The sequence below is a fragment of the Rhineura floridana genome, chromosome 2, assembly GCF_030035675.1.
Source record: "Rhineura floridana isolate rRhiFlo1 chromosome 2, rRhiFlo1.hap2, whole genome shotgun sequence".
NCBI lineage: Eukaryota > Metazoa > Chordata > Lepidosauria > Squamata > Rhineuridae > Rhineura > Rhineura floridana.
This window is the reverse complement of record NC_084481.1, coordinates 72,076,416-72,095,258: the sequence shown is the minus strand read 5'-3', so window position 1 is coordinate 72,095,258 and position 18,843 is coordinate 72,076,416. Positions and strand designations below refer to the sequence as shown.

At 41.9% G+C, this 18,843-nt stretch overlaps 1 protein-coding gene across 5 annotated transcripts in view; it reads left to right on the top strand.

The window, feature by feature from the left end:
- ACMSD (aminocarboxymuconate semialdehyde decarboxylase) overlaps window positions 1-17,973 on the top strand; it is a 76,006-nt gene extending 58,033 nt beyond the window's left edge. For 3 of the 5 annotated variants that reach the window (XM_061608939.1, XM_061608935.1, XM_061608936.1), the window contains 3 exons: window positions 773-945; window positions 10,024-10,122; window positions 15,678-17,973. In XM_061608939.1, coding sequence (XP_061464923.1) covers window positions 773-945; window positions 10,024-10,122; window positions 15,678-15,740 — 335 coding nt within the window. In that variant the 3' untranslated portion in view covers window positions 15,741-17,973. The other 2 variants (XM_061608937.1, XM_061608938.1) reach the window with 2 other exon arrangements.
- Window positions 17,974-18,843: the final 870 nt, after the last annotated feature.

The window sequence follows — 18,843 nt, the reverse complement described above, 5'->3', positions numbered from 1 at the left end:
CAGGACTACAGCTTCATCAAAAAGACTAAAGTAATGTCAACAGAAGATTTAAGTAACTTTAAAGTCGACAGTGAGGACATTGAACTTGGTTATCAATACCTTGGCACAGTCATTAACCAAAATGGAGACAATAGTCAAGAAATCAGGAGGTGGCTAGGACTGGGGAGGGCAGCCATGAGACAACTAGAAAAGGTCCTCAAATGCAAAGATGTATCACTGAACACCAAAGTCAGGATCATTCAGACCATGGTATTCCCGATCTCTATGTATGGATGTGAGAGTTGGAAAGTGAAAAAAGTGGGTAAGAGAAAAATCAACTCATTTGAAATGTGGTGTTGGAGGAGAGCTTTGCGGATACCATGGACAGTGAAAAAGACAAATAATTGGGTGTTAGAACAAATTAAACCAGAACTATCATTAGAAGCTAAAATGATGAAACTGAAGTTATCATACTTTGGACACATAATGAGAAGACGTGATTCATTAGAAAAGACCATAATGCTGGGAAAAACAGAAGGGAGTACAAAAAGAGGAAGACCAAACGAGATGGATCGATTCCATAAAGGAAGCCACAGACCTGAACTTACAAGATCTGAACAGGGTAGTTTATAACAGATGCTATTGGAGGTCGCCGATTCATAGGGTTGCAGTAAGTCGTGATCAACTTGGAGGCACATAACAAAATGCCTGTATAATTTCACTGTCTTTGAAGGTGTATTGTTGGATATATTCATTCAGGCAAAGAAATTTACAATGTATGTTTCTATTTTAGGTGGTTCTTTTCCTTATACATTAGGGCGTATTGCCCATGGATTCAATGTGCGACCTGACTTGTGTGCAGTGGATAATAACATTGATCCAAAGAAATACCTTGGTTCATTCTACACAGATTCACTTGTTCATGATGCACGTGCACTGAAGATGCTGACAGATGTAATAGGAAAGGTGAGTGTGATAATATTTTGCAAAGGCTGAAAGTACTCCCTCTCCTTCCCTTGAGTCTTTAACACTGAAGGGAAAACTAGATATGATGTAAATAGAAGGCACAGCCCCCTCCATAGAGATTGGGATTCTTCTGGAAAGATAGGGGGCTTTAATCCTTTGTGCCCTGCTGTGGTCCCAATCTGGAAAGGGCTCCCATATCTGCTGTTTGCATCTGTAGGAAAGCTCCCATTTGTGCCAATGGGAGTTTTCGTTCTAATGCGGATGAGAGGCACGGGGACATCCGATCTAGATCAGGACTCAGTTGGGATGGGAGAAGAGTCTTAAAGTTCCCTTTCCCCTCACCAGGGTGTTGATGCAGATGAGGGCCCCCAAGCCTGCTTTTTATGCCTTAAAAACATTCATGCAATGATCCGGAGAGCAATAAAGACTTTGGTGTGCTCCAGAAGAAGCAGGATGAAAGAGCAATACTTACCATGGTGTAGAAGCAAGAGGATGGAGTCACCTTTCCCTAGGTGCTAAACTTTCCTTCTCTCCTGTCTTTCTCCTGAGTGGAAAATAGACAGGAAGAGAGATGGAAGCCAGGACATGCCTCTACTCTTTGGCACACCCTTGTCTGATTCTTCCTTTGCTATGGTTCTCCAGGAAGAGAATAGAATTACATCTTACTAGAGTGCCTGAAATGATTCCTTAGTGCTCTCCTTTCTCCAGGAGCAAGAATAAATGTATAGGGACATACAAACCAAAGCACACAAATAATGGAATGAGTACATCCTCTCCTTAACACACCCCAATCTTTAACTCCTCCACTTTCCAGGTTGGAAAATGGGTTAGGGGGAAGATTCAACATGCCAGAGAGAGGAGGTGGCACTTTGCTGGTACTTTTTAAGGTCTTCCTTCCTATTATCTTCCCTAATTCAAGGACCACAATAGAGGGGAGAAGCAAAACCTGGATTTGCCAGCAGTCCACTGGATCTAGACCCTGGCCTTTGGAACTGCTCTTATCCACCAGTAAACCAAATTGTTGGTCAAGGATGTTTAATAAATGTATTTGATCAACTCAATTCTTTCTTTTCCTTTCTTTCTTGACAGCTTACAAACAACACTAAAAATAAAATATATCAACAAGAGATGATACAGCAGTCATTAGTCTGGCTCTAACTGTGACTAATTATCGCTTAAGCTCTAGGTTCCCTGGAGATTTGATACTGTCTGACTTCTATACAGTCAGGGAGAAGATGTTGAACCACCATTGATCACACTCCATCTTGATTATTTTAATTTTGAAGAGTTTGGGTAGTCTTTCCCCCAGGGGATTCAATGCAACTTTCAGGGACTCTGTGGAATCTGTCTCTTGTAATGTTTTCCACATTTGTTGCTATCTGTCACTATAGCCATGAATTTACACAGATAGCTAAAATTAAATCAGATACCTTCAGCAATCAGTATCCAATCACATAACCAGAACATATGCAGACCATCACAAACAAAGGAATTACAAACTCCCCACTACCTGCAGTTTCTAGAAGGCAAATTTTGATCGGATCTGTGGCCAATAATACCCAATGCTTGTCAGCTTACCCTAAAATCACCTAATAGTTTTCTAAGTATGTATCAAAAATTCTATGAGTAAGAGACAAAAAACTCTGAGGTAATTCTAGTTAGGGGAGTTATTCAGAGTTTCATTATGTGTGAATAGGAAAGAAGAAATGTGAAGAAAACTCATGGCTGCCCCTGTTACTTTTAGCTTTGACCTCTATTTGACAGTAGATCTGACTCTTTACCTTTGTAATCTTAATTGATTTGGGGAGTGGCCAATTGCCAAAGGAGACATTTTCACAACACAACCTAAGCCATATCCTAAAACCCTCTACGATGCACACTTTAACGTGGTGAGAGGGTTTGAGAGTGGTGAAGAAGCCGAGAGCAATGCCATCAGGAGTCTAGACCAAGAAGCTAGACTCCTAGCAAGGTCATCCAAGGCGGAATGGTCAAAGCTGAGACACCAAGCTAAGATGCATCCAGACTCGGAGGAAGGTAATGGTAAACCACCTCTGAATACCTCTGTTCATAGGGTTTTCATGGTAAGAGTATCCAAAATGCAACACAAGATAGTACTGGAAGATGAGACCCCCAGTTCAGATGGTACTCAGCGAGCTACTGGGGAAGAACTATGGACAAGTACGAGTAGCGCTGTGACTAATGACACAACTGGGTCAAAGCCGAATGGAAGCCAGGAGGCTGATGGGCACAGATGCGAAAGGAGAGTCCGTAGTTGTACGACATACACAGTAGGAACATGAAATGTAAGAAGCATGATCCAGGAAAAGATAGGAATTGACAAGCAAGAAATGGAATGTATCAACATTACAATCCTTGGCATGAGTAAAATGGACGGGAATGGAATATTTTCAATCGGGCAACTACAAAATATTTTATGCAGGAAATGATAAATTAAGAAGAAACGGGGTTGCTTTAATAGTGAGAAGTGATGTAGCAAAAGCAATTAGGAGCTATAAAGCAAGGTCTGAGCAAGTGATATCAATAAGATTTAACGGGAAACCTATTAACATAACCGTCATCCAAGTCTATGCTCCAACTGCAAACACAGAAGAAAAGGAATTGGAGATATTTTAAGCAGAAGTACAGGAAGAAATTGATCACACACCAAAACAAGATGTGCTGATAACCATGGGGGACTGGAATGCAGAAGAAGGAAACAGAGAAGAACTAGCAATTGTAGGAAAATGGAGCTTAGGAGATAAAAATGAAGCAGGAGACAGACATTGAATTCTGTGAAGCCAATAATTTGTTTCTTGCAAACACATTTTTTGAGCAACCAAAAAGATGACTGTACACGTGGACATAAGCAAATGGTCAATATAGGAACCAAATTGATTATATAAGTGGTAGCAGAAGATGGAGAAGTTCCATACTTTCTGCAAAAACAAGACCGGGAGCAGACTGCAGTACAGATAATGAACTGGTAATATTAAAAATCAGAGAAAAGCTAAGGAAGAGCAACAAAGCGATCATAATGCCAAAATACAATTTAAATAACATTCCAGAACAATATAAAGATCAAATAAGGAACAGATTTGAGACTTTAAACTTAGTTGATAGAGAACCAGAGGACCTATGGATTGAAGCCAGAGATATTATCAGGGAAGAATGCAAAAAGACAATGCCTCTAGTTAAAACGAGAGAAAGACCTTAATGGATGACTGACGAAACTCTTAAAATGGTTAAAGAGAGAAGGAAAGCAAAAGAAGATAGAAACACAGTTAGAACCCGAAATGCAATAATTCAACTATTAATTCAACTAGGCCAGTAGCAAATGTTCCATTCCTGGGCAAGGTCCTTGAACAAGTGGTGGCAGGCCAGCTCCAGACACTCTTGGATGAGACCAATTATCTGGATCCATTTCAATCGGGTTTCAGGCCTGGTTTTGGCATGGAAACAGCCTTGGTCGCCCTGTATGATGACCTCTGTCGGGAGAGAGACAGGAGGAGTGTGACTCTGTTGATTCTCCTTGATCTCTCAGCAGCTTTCAATACCATTGACCATGGTATCCTTCTGGGAAGACTGGCTGAGTTGGGAGTGGGAGGAACTGCATGATGGTGGTTCCGCTCCTACTTGGCAGGTCGGCTCCAGAAGGTGGTGCTTGGGGAACATTGCTCGGCACCCTGGACTCTCCAGTATTGGGTTCCACAGAGGTCAGTTCTGTCCCCCGTGCTGTTCAACATCAACATGAAACCGTTGGGTGAGGTCATCCAGACCTTTGGAGTGCATTGCCATCAGTATGCTGATGACACACAGTTCTATTTCTCCTTTTCATCTTGTTCAGGTGAGGCTGTCAATGTGCTGAACCAGTGCCTGGCTGCGACAATGGACTGGATGAGGGCTAATAAACTGAGGCTCAATCCAGACAAGACTGAGATGCTGCTAGTGGGTCGTTCTTCTGACCGGATGGTAGATTTCCAACCTGTCCTGGATGGGGTTGCACTCCCCCTGAAGGAGCAGGTTCGTAGCTTGGGGGTTCTCCTAGAACAGCATTTCCCAACTAGTGGGCCACCAGATGTTGTTGGACCACAACTCCCATCGGATTCAGCCAGCATTGCCAATGGTCAGGAAAGATGAGAATTGTGGTCCAACAACATCTGGTGGCCCACTAGTTGGGAAATGCTGTCCTAAACCATCTCTGTCACTTGAGGCTCAGGTAGCCTCAGTGGCACGAGTGCCTTCTACCAACTTTGGTTGGTGGCCCAGCTATGCCCCTATCTAGACAGGGATAACCTGGCTTCAGTTCTCCATGCTCTGGTAACCTCCAAGTTAGATTACTGCAATGCGCTCTACATGGGGCTACCCACCCGTACACTATGCTCAACATCGAAGGCCCTCCTCCGGGTGCCTACTGCGAGGGAAGCTGGGAGGCTGGCAACAAGAGAAAGGGCCTTCTCAGTGGTGGCCCCCAAATTATGAAATGATCTTTATGATGAGGTGTGCCTGGCGCCAACACTTATCTTTTTGGCGCCAGGTCAAGATTTTCCTCTCCCAGGCATTTTAGCATGTGCTGTAAATTGTTTTTAATTTTTTTAAATTGTGTAAATGCTATTGGAGGTCACTGATTCATAGGGTCACCGTAAGTCGCAATTGACTTGAAGGCACATAACATACAGTATTTCAGAGCAGTTTCTGGGTTCCATGCCTCCACACACACACTGCACAGTAGGGATTAAATTAAGCCTTTACACAGAGATGTTACATAGATCCTTTCTTCCTTTGACCCCACAGAGCTGTCTTTTCCCCTCTGTTGCACTTTAATTAACTTCTCTGACAACCTTGTAAGGCAATGACTTTTTCTGGCACCCTATTTATTCTGACCTTTATACCCAAACTATCAACATAATGTGGAAGCTTATCACTGTGTTTTATAACATAAGGTCATAACTTATCCCCTAATGCTCAGAATGAGTTGAGTCTGCTGAAGTTGAACAGTGCAATTCTATGCATGTCTTCTCAAAAGTAAGTCATATTGAGTTCAGTGAGACTTACTCCCAAATAAATGTATATAGGATTGCAGGCCTAGTATCTGTTAATGATTGGGTCCCCCATATTAATAGCTACTCTTTATGGCTATCATTATGAAGGATTGACTGAGTTAGCATGGAGGACTGAGGGGTGGAGAGTATACTGAGAAGACTGATCTGCTTTAATTGAAGGCTCAAAGTTTGCATACCAATAGGAGTTTACTGTGCAAACAGGTTAACACATGTTTGCCATACCCTGCAGATTTCAGCCTTGGTTACATTAAAGGTAACTTAATCTGATTATAGTCAACACTCCAACAAATGGAGAAAGAGAAATGGGTTCCATATCACCACCAAAGGAGTGTACATTCTCTAAATTGTCAGATTACTACTGTATAATCTCCGTTATCTAAAGGACTCACATTATTAAATAGGTGGGGAAAACTTTACGGTAATGGATGACAACAATGCAAAAATAATCAAATACTCAAGACCTGCGTGAATGAAATTTTACTTATAAACAAAACAAGAAAGTCAAGCTATCTCCCTTCTATTACTTGGGGGCAAAGGTAGCAATATACTGGTAAAGAACTAAGAGAAAGACATTCATCTAAACCAGTGCTTCCCAAACCTTTCCCCTCACAGACCGCTTGAAAACTGTACAGGGCCTTGACAGATCACTTAATGATTTTTCTGCCTGCTGTAGCAATTCTAATATGCTGTGCTAGACGCTGTGTGATTTTGATTGTATTTTAATTGATTTTTTATTTCTTATATATTGTATGTTATTGTATTACAATTTGAATTCCATAGAATTCAGATTGTAATACAACAAAATGCAATATATAATAAAAGCAGCAATAAAATACAATTAAAACCAGTAAGAATATTTCATGCGATGGATGTGCTGTCTCCCATCTTCAACCACAAATCCACAGACATGCTGCGGACCATATGAATGCAGCTTATGGACCACTGGTAGTCCATGGACCACAGTTCTAAACATTCCCTAAGGACATATATACACTTTACATTACAGACATTTTTATTCTATACATGGCTGGGGAGTGACATGGCTGTATAAATACAGTCCACACATTTGAGTGGTCTCAGCCAATCACAAGTCTCCAGAATCTGCACCAACTATTTCCCATGTTGTTTGTGACATGCATGCCTCCTTCATGCTTCACTATAGCCTCCAAAAGACACAAGGCGGATTGAAGTGGGCCTATGCTTTGACATACAGTGTTTAGATTGGAGCATTTCCTTCCAAAACCCCATGGTGACACCTACTGGAGACACTATTAACAAAACAATATTGAGAGAAGAAAAGGTGAAAAGTCCTGCAAAGCTTTCTTCATCACTTTAATACACAACACAGCCAACCTTAAATACAATGAACCCATGCATGAAGAACTATTCTCGCCTAAATAATTACTTTGGATATTTCTTTTGATTTGGCAACACCAGGATCTGTCTGGTTTGTTTTACATTTTCTCTGCCTTTCTTTCTCCAACGAATTCAAAAAGATATAAATAAGGAAATACTATATTATTCTTACGATAAGCCTATGGGGTAGGTTAGGCTCAGTGGCAGTACTTGAGCACCACAGAGACAATTCAGCATTACGTAAATGTATAAAAGCAGCTGGTTGTCATTTTTTTAAGTGTCAATTTGTATTCCTTTCTCATTTACTAAGAAGCAAACAGATGAATATATCATGTAAATTTCAAAAGAGTCACCTTCCTCTCTTGTCACAACTTTTCCATCCATCCACTTCAACACAGGACATTACTTTATGAATGACTGAGATCACAGAAGGTACAAATACTATAGAGTCCCCGGCTATTTCTACCTGTTAACAAGGGAGGCAGTGCAGGGAAGAGCCAGAGCTTGGAAGATTACTTTTTAAAAGTAATGAATTACAGTTACATTTACATGGCCCAAAAAGTAGTAATTACCATTACAATTACAATTGCTCTGAAAGTAGCTGATTACTTTTTCTCAAAAGTATAATCACTACAATTACATTTCAGTTACATTTTTTTAAAAATGCCTACAGGATGCTGGCATTGGCTGCTACACATCTAAGTAGCCTAAAACAACATTAAAAATAAATGCATACAGAGGTAGTAGAATAATTTTTTTTATCCATAAAATAGCAATGGTGGTCTCTCCACTGGTAAGGGAGGTGGGGAGGGAGGAAGAGGCTACTCCTCAGATCTTTGCATGTCAAACCAAGTGCAACCCCCCCCCTCAGTCAGCAAGCATGATTTATCTCACTTAACCACCTCCCGGACCCTGCCCTGCCAACAACTAAGGGACACTCACCCAAGCAAACATTTTCCCGAGATGCAAAAAAGTTAAAATACTGCAAATGCAGCACAGTAGCCAGAGAGGGTGGTGGAGGCCACTTTGTGTGCCAAGTGCAAACACAATATTCACACACACACACACGTCCTTTTTCACCTCCACAGTTCTTTATCTTCATTCTGCTGCTGCCTCCTTCTCCTTTATCCATGTTCTTGCCCTCCGGCTCCTTTCCCCCCCCCACTCCATTCTTGTCCACCAGAGTCCATTTTTTTAAACAATTGTTTTCTCCATTCCACCCTGTCTCACTGTCTACCTCCTCCCTCATTGCCTCCTAAACACTCACAGAGCATGAGGGAAGAGTGATGCTGCACAGAAGCCCAGTTTGAGGCCCAAGATTTTCATCCACAAATCAGAGGAGCAGAAGACTTCCCCTGCTTCTCCCCCCTCCCCAATAATGCCCAAAAGTAATGCTTGAAATATTACAATTATTCCACAAAAGTAATAAAATTACTCCTAGTTCTATTACAATAAAAATGTAAAGGAATTACCCATTCATTCCTCAAAAAAGTAATGAACTACAAGTAATTCATTACTTGTAACTAATTACTTCCAAGCTCTGGGAAGAGCACCCTATCTATGGAGAAAGAAGGGATTATCTTCTTTAAGTACCAAGTCCTCCTTTTATCCTCTTTAGTGAATGATGTTCAGGAACCGGATATGCAAAAGCAGGCAGGTACTCTGCGGTGGCAATATTACACCCACTCACTGGGGAGAGTGTGCTGTCAATGCTGCAAACAAAACATTACTCTTGAGTTTTTCTTTGCAGCATAAACAGCTGCAAATATAAGTCACAACTTCCTTTCTGTATTTCTACTCATTAACTTCCTGATGTCTTTCACCTGCTATATGCTGTCTTTCACTGGCCAGCAATTTGCACACACAAATGTTTTAGCACATAATAGTGAAGATGTGCCTCCCTGCTCTATCAAAAACTATTTAATTATGTTAGTGACAAAGCTATAACATTTTATAAAGAACGTGATTCATCTGGTACAAGGCTCTCGCATGTGAAATTGTGAGAAAAGGACAGTTATAATGATTGAAGCTAAGTATTTGGGACTTTTTATCTAATTAAAAAAAATGAAGGAGTTATTACCAAAAACATTCAATTGAATAGAACTGCACTTGATAGAACTGCAGCTTCTGCTCATGACAAATAAGTCACAAGAGCCATTTCTTTGCCATGAGTAAAGGAAAAAAAGTGACCCCGACAACCAGGGTAATTGTGGGCACTGGCTGGATGAAGAAAATGGACCAAGTAGAGAACGATTAAAAATGCCATAATGTAATTCTCAGTCACCTTTGAGCTGGGCAATGCCACAAATTTATAGAGGTAGATATCTTATTTGGACTGTGAGCAAGCTAGCCCTGGTCAATATAGCACCTGTGAAATTCATGCTATGCAATAGAAATGGGCTATAATACATTACATGTTGATCTATTCAGTTTTATGCTCTCAAAAGGATACAACTTGGAAAATGGGCACCCATTAAATCAGGGACAGAGAACTTTTGGTTGTTCAAATATTGTGATTCCAGTTCCCATCAGCCCCATCCAAGCATTGCCAGTGGTCAGAGATGATGGGAGGTGAAGTCTAACAATGCCTGGAGGACCACAGGTTTCCCATCTCTGCATTAAATGCTAATAATGCCATCCACCTGGTTATTTCTATTTTCAGGACAAGGTTTTGTTGGGAACAGATTATCCATTTCCACTTGGGGAACATGAACCAGGAAAACTGATCGACTCTATGGATGAGTTTGATGATGAACTAAAGGTATATTTATTACATTTTAAAAATTGTTTGTTTTTGAGCATATGGTTTAGAATTTGTTTTACAAGCTGATGATATCAATAGAGTATTTCTTCTTATCCCATTGGACTCTGATTCAAGCCTAGTAAGCAATCCTGTCTTAACACATCAGTTCATATAACACATTAGCGCATACAATATAAGTGCTCACTTAACCACTTCTCAGTGAGACTATATAGGATAGGCCACATTTATACTTAAATTGACACATTCAGACTGATAGCACATTGTCAGATATATTTCATAGGGAATCCCAAAATGAGAAAGTAATAAATTAGATGGAGTCTGAATTCCTGCCCATTGTGAAATGAATATCTAGAATAGTTCTGGAAGCAGAATGAATGCAATCCAAGTACAAATGCAAAGGAACAAAGCATTCCACGTAAAGAGTGACTAAGGGTGCAATCCAACTTACCTTTCTGCCGGGCTGGAGTGAGATGGATGCTGAGGATCCCCGGCTGTGCTAGCAGGCTCCCGGCTGCACCAGGCTCCTCTGACAGCAGCCCTCCACCGTGGCTGAGCTGTGGAGCTGCCAAGAGTCTGCTGGAATCGTCAGGAGTTCACTGGGGACAGACAGCCTGGCAGACAGAGAGCCAGTGGAAGCCCTCAAAACAGGGCATTCTGGAGGCATGGTGGGGGAGGAGCTGTAGGGAGGGGACTTATGCGAGATCCTCCTCTTGTTCAGAGCCCATCCCTAGGTCTCAATCCCCCCCAAACTTCACCGGCCAAAAGACCAGCGCACTAAAATAATTCTACTTCCCGATTGTGGCCTATAGGGAGCCCTTATTTCCAGGAAGGCCTATTTGTCAGAGCTGGTGCTTTCTGGCCAGCTTACGTGCGCAGCTCCCAGTGGAGCCATCATTCAGCCAGGCCACCAGCTCCTGAACAGGAGGACGATCCTGCAGACCTGTCTGCCAGATCCTTTTCCACTGGCATTTGGATTGCTCTGCACATCTCTGAATATTGTTGCACGCCTCCCCCAATCTCCGAGCGGTGAGATTTCAGGGGGTCCCTGCGCCCATCCAGGGTTTGGTTTCCTTTGGGAAGAAGGCCAGCGGAGACTGCGGTGTCTTTATGAAATATGGTTTATTTATGTACACACATTCCAACCTGAGCTTAGGATGGAGGAGTTCAAGGCATCAGCAGTCTAATATCCAGCTTTTCCATCTAGATGCAGGGGCATCCTATCGCCATGATGCAGGGAGCCAGCCTCTGCGCATGCCTGCCGCCCTAGTTCTCCAGTACACCCACTTCCAGTTCCAAACACACTTCTCCCCTCCCAGGAGTGGGGGGGGGGGAGACTCTCCTCCAGTAGAGTTTAAAATGACAAAAAGGATCTTCCTAGCCCCTTTCACCAGTTGCCGGGGCAACTAAATAGGACCATTAACTACCTAGCCACTCTATTTGATTAACAAAGGAGATTCATCTGGCTAGCAGAGCCAGCCTCCCAGGCATAGGATTCCAAATCAGAGGCTGGAAAGGTGACCCACAGAAATCATCCATTCCAGCCCCCCCCCATGCTCATAACACTACACCCTTCCCTGACAAAGGTCTGTCCCAGACCTGCAAAAACAACAACAGAATAACAACTTTTCCTACAAAGAAATAACAGATACCGGTTAGCAAGACATTGCAATATACATCATTAAAAGCATAGTCATATTACAGTCTCATTTCCATACAAGTACAAAAACAGTCCATTCCCTTACAGCACCTTTTTCCATTAATTACACTCTCTTTGGGCTTCCTCTTCTTTCTTGGAGCTCCCAGTCACAGTTCTGCATCCAACAGCTTACCCAGTCCTCATAACTTGGCAGTTGCCTGAGTTCCTGACATGTTTAAGCATGCCCTCAACCACATGTACATTTACTCCTTGCTTTCCCAAACAGTTGTACATACACCCACAATCCAAGTCACAGAATAACAAATCCTAAACATTAAAATCTTATTACAAAAAAAAAACCTATCAGCATGATTCCTAAAAAAACCATTAAACAGCTCATATCCCCACCAGTATGCAGAAAGGCACAAATCAACAGCATTACACAGTCCCATAAGCACAACCCCCACCCCGAAGCCATGCGGTTGCCAACATGGCCCTTTGTCTTGGGGCTTCATGGCGTTCCCAGTCCAAGCTGATCCCTGCTGCTGCCTGCAGGGGGTTGGGACTCCTTTCCAGGAACAGATTTGTTTCCTCCCCAGCACATGGCAGGCTGTAGCCATGTTCTTGCCACTCTCTGCTCTGGGAAAAGTCTTCAAGCCAGTCCACTTGGTCTCCTGCCCCAAATGCCAAATCAAAGTTCTGCCACAAGTCTTTATCCGGGGGGATCTTCTTAAAGATTAGCTGGCCTAGTCCACCCAGGCTGGCAGAAAGAAATCTTCTCTGTCCTCCCTCACAATCTCCAGTATGAAACATGGGCCCAAACAGAGACAGGAAACCCTCCCAGTGTCTCTTACCCTCCAAACTCACTGGGTACTGGGTGCCTCTCACTGCTGGAATCCGCCCAAGGACTGCACCCATCATAGGAGCTGCATCCCACCCCACAAGACCATTATGGGGCACCCAAGGGGCAAAGTCACTTGGGGATTTTATCTCACCCATCTTTCCAGGCGCTGGGAGCTTCTCTTGGACTTGAACTCCCTTCTCAGGTTTCTCCTGCTGCACCTTTTCTTTCACAGCCATTTCTCCAGGCGCTGGGAGCTTCTCTTGGACTTGAACTCCCTTCTCAGGTTTCTCCTGCTGCACCTTTTCTTTCACAGCCATCTCTCCAGGCGCTGGCAGCTCCTCTCCAGCCTCTAGTTCACCTTTGTCTAAAGCTTTTTCTTCCTCCTGCACTTTCTCTTCCACAGCTGGCACACAGGGAGCAGAGAAATCTATCAGCAGCATCTCTTCTCCAGCCTCTATTTTACTTTCTTCGAAGGCATCTTCCTCTTCTTTTTCCAGCCTGTCCTCCTTCAAATCTTGGGGCTTCACTTCCAGCTCTCTGCTGTTTCCCCCCCTGGCAGGCTCCTGGACAATCAAAACCTCTTCTTCCTCCACTACTGACTGCAACTCCTTACAGCCCACTCCCTCCAGCTGCCCATCCACTTTCTGGATCTCTTTAGCCACCTCCATCTGGGTGCTCTGCAGCTGGACTTCTGGGTCACCCTTGACCCCTTGTAGTGGCTGATCAGGCAGGGCTCTCACCTCCTCACATGGGGTCTCCTTTTTCTCTCCAAAGATGCTTTCATATATCTCTCCCATTCGTTTCCAATGCTCCTGCCACTCCTGTTGCCTTTGCTGCTGGTCCTCCTGGCGTTCTTTCTGCCTTTGCTGCTGGTCCAGCTGGAACATCAATTTCATCTGTTCCAGGAGAAATGCTGTTCTCCCCTCCATCTTGACTCAGGCACACCTTGCTCCCAAGGCTTCTTCTAGGAAACTCAATCCCACTCTGACACCAGTGTTGCGCGCCTCCCCCAATCTCCGAGCGGTGAGATTTCAGGGGGTCCCTGCGCCCATCCAGGGTTTGGTTTCCTTTGGGAAGAAGGCCAGCGGAGACTGCGGTGTCTTTATGAAATATGGTTTATTTATGTACACACATTCTAACCTGAGCTTAGGATGGAGGGGTTCAAGGCATCAGCAGTCTAATATCCAGCTTTTCCATCTAGGTGCAGGGGCATCCTATCGCCATGATGCAGGGAGCCAGCCTCTGCGCATGCCTGCCACCCTAGTTCTCCAGTACACCCACTTCCAGTTCCAAACACACTTCTCCCTGCCCAGGAGTGGGGGGGGAGACTCTCCTCCAGTAGAGTTTAAAATGACAAAAAGGATCTTCCTAGCCCCTTTCACCAGTTGCCGGGGCAACTAAATAAGACCATTAACTACCTAGCCACTCTATTTGATTAACAAAGGAGATTCATCTGGCTAGCAGAGCCAGCCTCCCAGGCATAGGATTCCAAATCAGAGGCTGGGAAAGGTGACCCACAGAAATCATCCATTCCAGCCCCCCCCCCATGCTCATAACAATATTAAGGTCAAACTATATGCAACGCCAAATATCTATGAACACATTCCTCAGGGTTTAAAAAATTAAAAATTAAAGCAGTCATCACCAGAGGAAGAACCCAATTCATACTGGGATTGTAAATGGGAGAAGAGCATGTTTTGAGAGCACTGTTTTCCCAATTTAAATGTCGCCAGTGTTAAAAACTTAATACCCTACAGGAGAAAACATACAGGTATCATATACACAGATATCTGAATGTGTCCTTTTGCATAACTAACTGAAGCTTGGCAGGGGATTGATTTGGAAAATGGTACAGGAGAAAAGACTTAAAACATCCTCTTCCCAGTGCTGTTCTTCAAATCTTCAAAGCAGCCACATGGAGCTGCTAATTAGTTAAAAATCCATAAAACAAAGGGACAAACAAGGAAATACAAACTTTCCTTCTCCATGGTATTCTGATTATGTAATGCCCGCCCCCTGGAAACGTGATTGGTACCCACACTTCTGTTGTTTCTCTATTGAGAGAAAAAGACCTACCTGCCTGCCAGAGCTTTTGGTAGATATCAGTAAGAATGTACTGCTGCAATTAAGGAGCCATAGGTGGCTCGATGGGTCTCTTTAAAAAATATTTTATGAGTGGCATATTAAAAGATGTGCTGTGTTTTTTACCTGCTCTTCTAATTGTATCATAATTGTTTTTGTGTTTTAACCATACTGTACCCTGTCTTAAGATCTTATGATGAATAAAAATAAATATTGCCCTACTTGTGAATGCCCAGAAGCATCTGAGTGTTGAAAACAGAATGCTGGACTGGACTAGGTCAAATCTAGCTGGGGAATTCTTACATGTCTTTTGGACAAAATGCTAGATCAGCCTTTGCCAACCTGACACTCTCTTTGGACTACAGTTCCCATCAGTCCTAGACAACACAGCTGTAATGGCTGAGGCTGATGAGACTTGTAGTCCAAAACAGCTGGAGGGCACTAGGTTGGTGAAGGCTGTGTTAAATACCTAAAGAATTCCATTTACAGCTTGGCAGATGCCCATGCAGAGCCAGCGTTTTTCTTTACCTTACTTGCACTGAATCTCCATTTACTAGCACTTCAAAACCGACCCAAAATGACATCTTAAATGTGATAATACATTAATCAAAGTTTTAAATCGAAAGGCTTCAGAAGTCATACTAGTGCTAATGAAGTTTGATGACAATATTCTCATAACTGCACATGTTTGCAAACCCCAGTGAGAAATGAGAAGCTGACCCCTTCCCCGAGTCTTCTGTATATGCTGAGATTCAAGGAAAGAAGCAACTATCAATAATGGCTGGTTACTAATGCCCCTGGTTGTTTATTATATTTCATAATTAATGTGAATTCATTTTTATACAATAAACCACTGGGCATTTGTCTGGAAAGAATCGTGACATAGAATTATTAATTTTTTGGAGCCATTACAGAAATATTAACTTTTTTCCAGTCACATACAAAACATTTGTTAAAATCCTCAAAATAATCACCACTTTTTTGTTACAGGATAAGCTCAAGTTTAACAATGCGCTTGCATTTTTGGGTCTTGACAGAAAGCAGTTTGAATAACACTGGAACCGTGTTAGGTCTTTATGTGTAATTATGTATCTACATCCTTATCTATATGCATTCCCATGAAAATTCCAAATAAATGTATGTATAATATTTATTGCTTAACTCTGAAATCTTCTTTGTGAAAGCTAAGCCTTTAAACTGGCTACACAGATTTGAGAGATTTCCTTGTTATCTGCAGAATCAGTGGTTTGTTGTAGCTGTGGATGTTTTGGGACTTTCCATAGTAGCATTTGAAATGGCCAGATCTGATTGCAGGGAACATTCTTATTACATGGAACTGCAGCTCAAAAATTGGGGATCTTGACCTTTGCTCCATGCTGATCTCTGCCTCCCCCACCATCAGATCACATGTCATGTATGAGTACTCTGTGCATGAAAGCGTGAGCTCTTGTAGGTAACTATTTACAGTAACAGAAGGCTCCACTTGGAAGCGGAACTGGATAAATATATTCAGCTGTGCTCCTGACCAAAGACATAGTACGGAAACTATCATGCCCTATGTTTAAAGAATTAGATATTTGCTTACAAATATGTGAAGAAGGGCCACATATGTTCTATTCATGCCCAGCATATGAAATTAGAATATCCCTGGCTCTTTTTCACACAATGAATGGTGAAAATTTCCATGTTTTTATTTGAAACATATAAGTAAATGTATTAGCTTCTTTGTGTTCAAGTCTGTTGTTTCATAGCCATTCATTAAATGCTTTCTAACTAGTTTCATGAAGACTACTGTATCTGTCCCTTTCAAATGCTATTCTGCGGTTGACCCTAACAATATGTAGATTACAACCTCTTGAATCAAATGTAAAGAGACAGACAGAACAGCTAGACAATTCTGTGTAAAGCTTAAGATAAGGTGACCAGTCACAACAGCAATGACTGCTGATAGTCATCCTAGTATTGCTAAGTTAATTAACACCTGTGGTGAGACAGGAAACCATTATCTTGACTCACAACTAAAATAGATATAATCAAACTCATTGATAAGTTCTAGTTTACCAGTTTTGTGTTGGAGTCTCCTTTTGACATTCCTTTTATTTCCCTTTATTCCTGCATTGAGCAGGGGGTTGGACTTGATGGCCTTATAGTCCCATTCCAACTCTACTATTCTATGAGTGTGCAGATGTCTTGGTAGTCAGATTCCTACTCTGCCAGAGAACCTAAGAGACAATTTAATGAATAGCAGTGTGGAATGGTGTGAGGGAAAGAGATCTGAACAAAAGGTATAAAACACCAGTAAATATGCATACACATCAGGGCCCAGAATAAATGTTTTAACCAATCAGTACCCTCTTCAAATTGCACATAATGTTGGCAAATTTCTTTGTCATTCATATCCCTGTTCCTTTGCCCAGAACTTTCATCTAGATATTTACATTGCTGCTTTGGACACCTTGTCTTCTCCTCTCAGAGAGAAAAATTAGAGTAACACATATATCCCTTGCAGACCTCTCCTATCCACTTTGTCTGATGAAGTTTTTTATTTAAAGATCCTACATTCCCTCAATGTCACAAATGTAACCCTTTCTCTGCTTTCCTTTCTTGAGGCCCAGCTGATCATAACCTACTCAAACTGTTGCTTAGCAACCTGGTAGGCACAGGGATAATATCTTCAGAAAGAAATTAATTGTAGTCTGTTACATACATGCTGTTCATACGAGCCTATTCACATTACCTGTCTTACTCCCAAGGAAGTGGACATAGGAGAAATACAGTAGTAATAGCACAACATGTCAACGCAACTGAATAGAGCATGTGTCTGCGTTAATTGAGCATGGCATGACAGTTGGGAGAAGCTATTTAATTAGATATATTTTTTGTTTAAACTTTTTTTTGTATAGGCTATCTTTTACTCTACTGTCTGTTTTCAGCATCACCATGTGATGATTTCATGTGGTTTAAGTGCATAGACACTTATCAAAACACGTTCACTTGAAATATCTGTACATCCTGTATGTAATTATTCTGCCATTTCTTGATAATGTGTATACTGTGTAGTATTACAGTGGTAACTTGTATCTGTGACACATTTCTTCAATAAAGGTTGAGTAGGTGACAGGTCTTAAAAGGCTTTATTATTAGATTTGTGGTAAGCCACCATCTATCCACCTCATCTCCCATCTGACATGAGATCATAATACAAAGTGGTTGTAACCACTCCTCTGGCTGCAGTAAAGTACTGTAACATATTACATGACTGTCAATAAATCTCTGTCTCTCTCTGCCTTGCCCTGCCCAATTTATAATGTGAGAATTATTTTTTTATTTATGATAACACTGACTACATTACACAACTGTCCTAAAACACTCTCTCTGTGTCTCAACTTTTGATCACCTCACCTGCAATATGGGGATTAGAACTCCGGCCTATTTTTAAAAAACTACACACATCTATGCCTATTTTTCACACACAGTAAGACTTAGGTTTGAAAGTCTACAACAAATCTCTTTGCTCTACTTTTGGGATGAAAGGAAATACATTGTTGCAGAGTTATTTCAATGAAAAAGACCAAGATACTTTCATTTTCTCCTAATCAGGAAGTGTTTGCTAGATTAGGTAGTCTAGCGCTAGTTTGTCTCCACATGTCTCTCTGCTTCCTGCTGTAATCCAAACACACGTGACAAGATGAAAAGTGCATTGAACTCAATAGATCTTATTGTAATTATAAATCGTATATATGTCTGAGTAGTATTGCAACAGGGCCCTACCCTTAGCCAGAGTGAGGCAACCCAACGCAACTTCTTATAAACGTATGGAGTGAGATCAAAGTTGCATGCCTTTGAGCGCTTAATTTGAGAGAGTATTTGAGGGAAGGGGGAATTCGGTAGGTTTGCGCCAATTTAGGTGTTTTGTGTTGGCTAGAAATCCAAACTAGCCTCAGCCCACGTCTAAATTACAATATTAATCCAAGACAACATTGTAGGACTGTCCTAAGCCATTCTCTTTCAAGATTGATAGATAGTGGATCATAGTGGCGTTGGTAGAATATTTTTTTTTACGTGTTGAAAAACAAGAACACAGAAAAGAACTATATATTGTTTCTGAGCGGCCACCCTGCTTCCCAATCACAACTATGGTAGCCAGATACCGCTT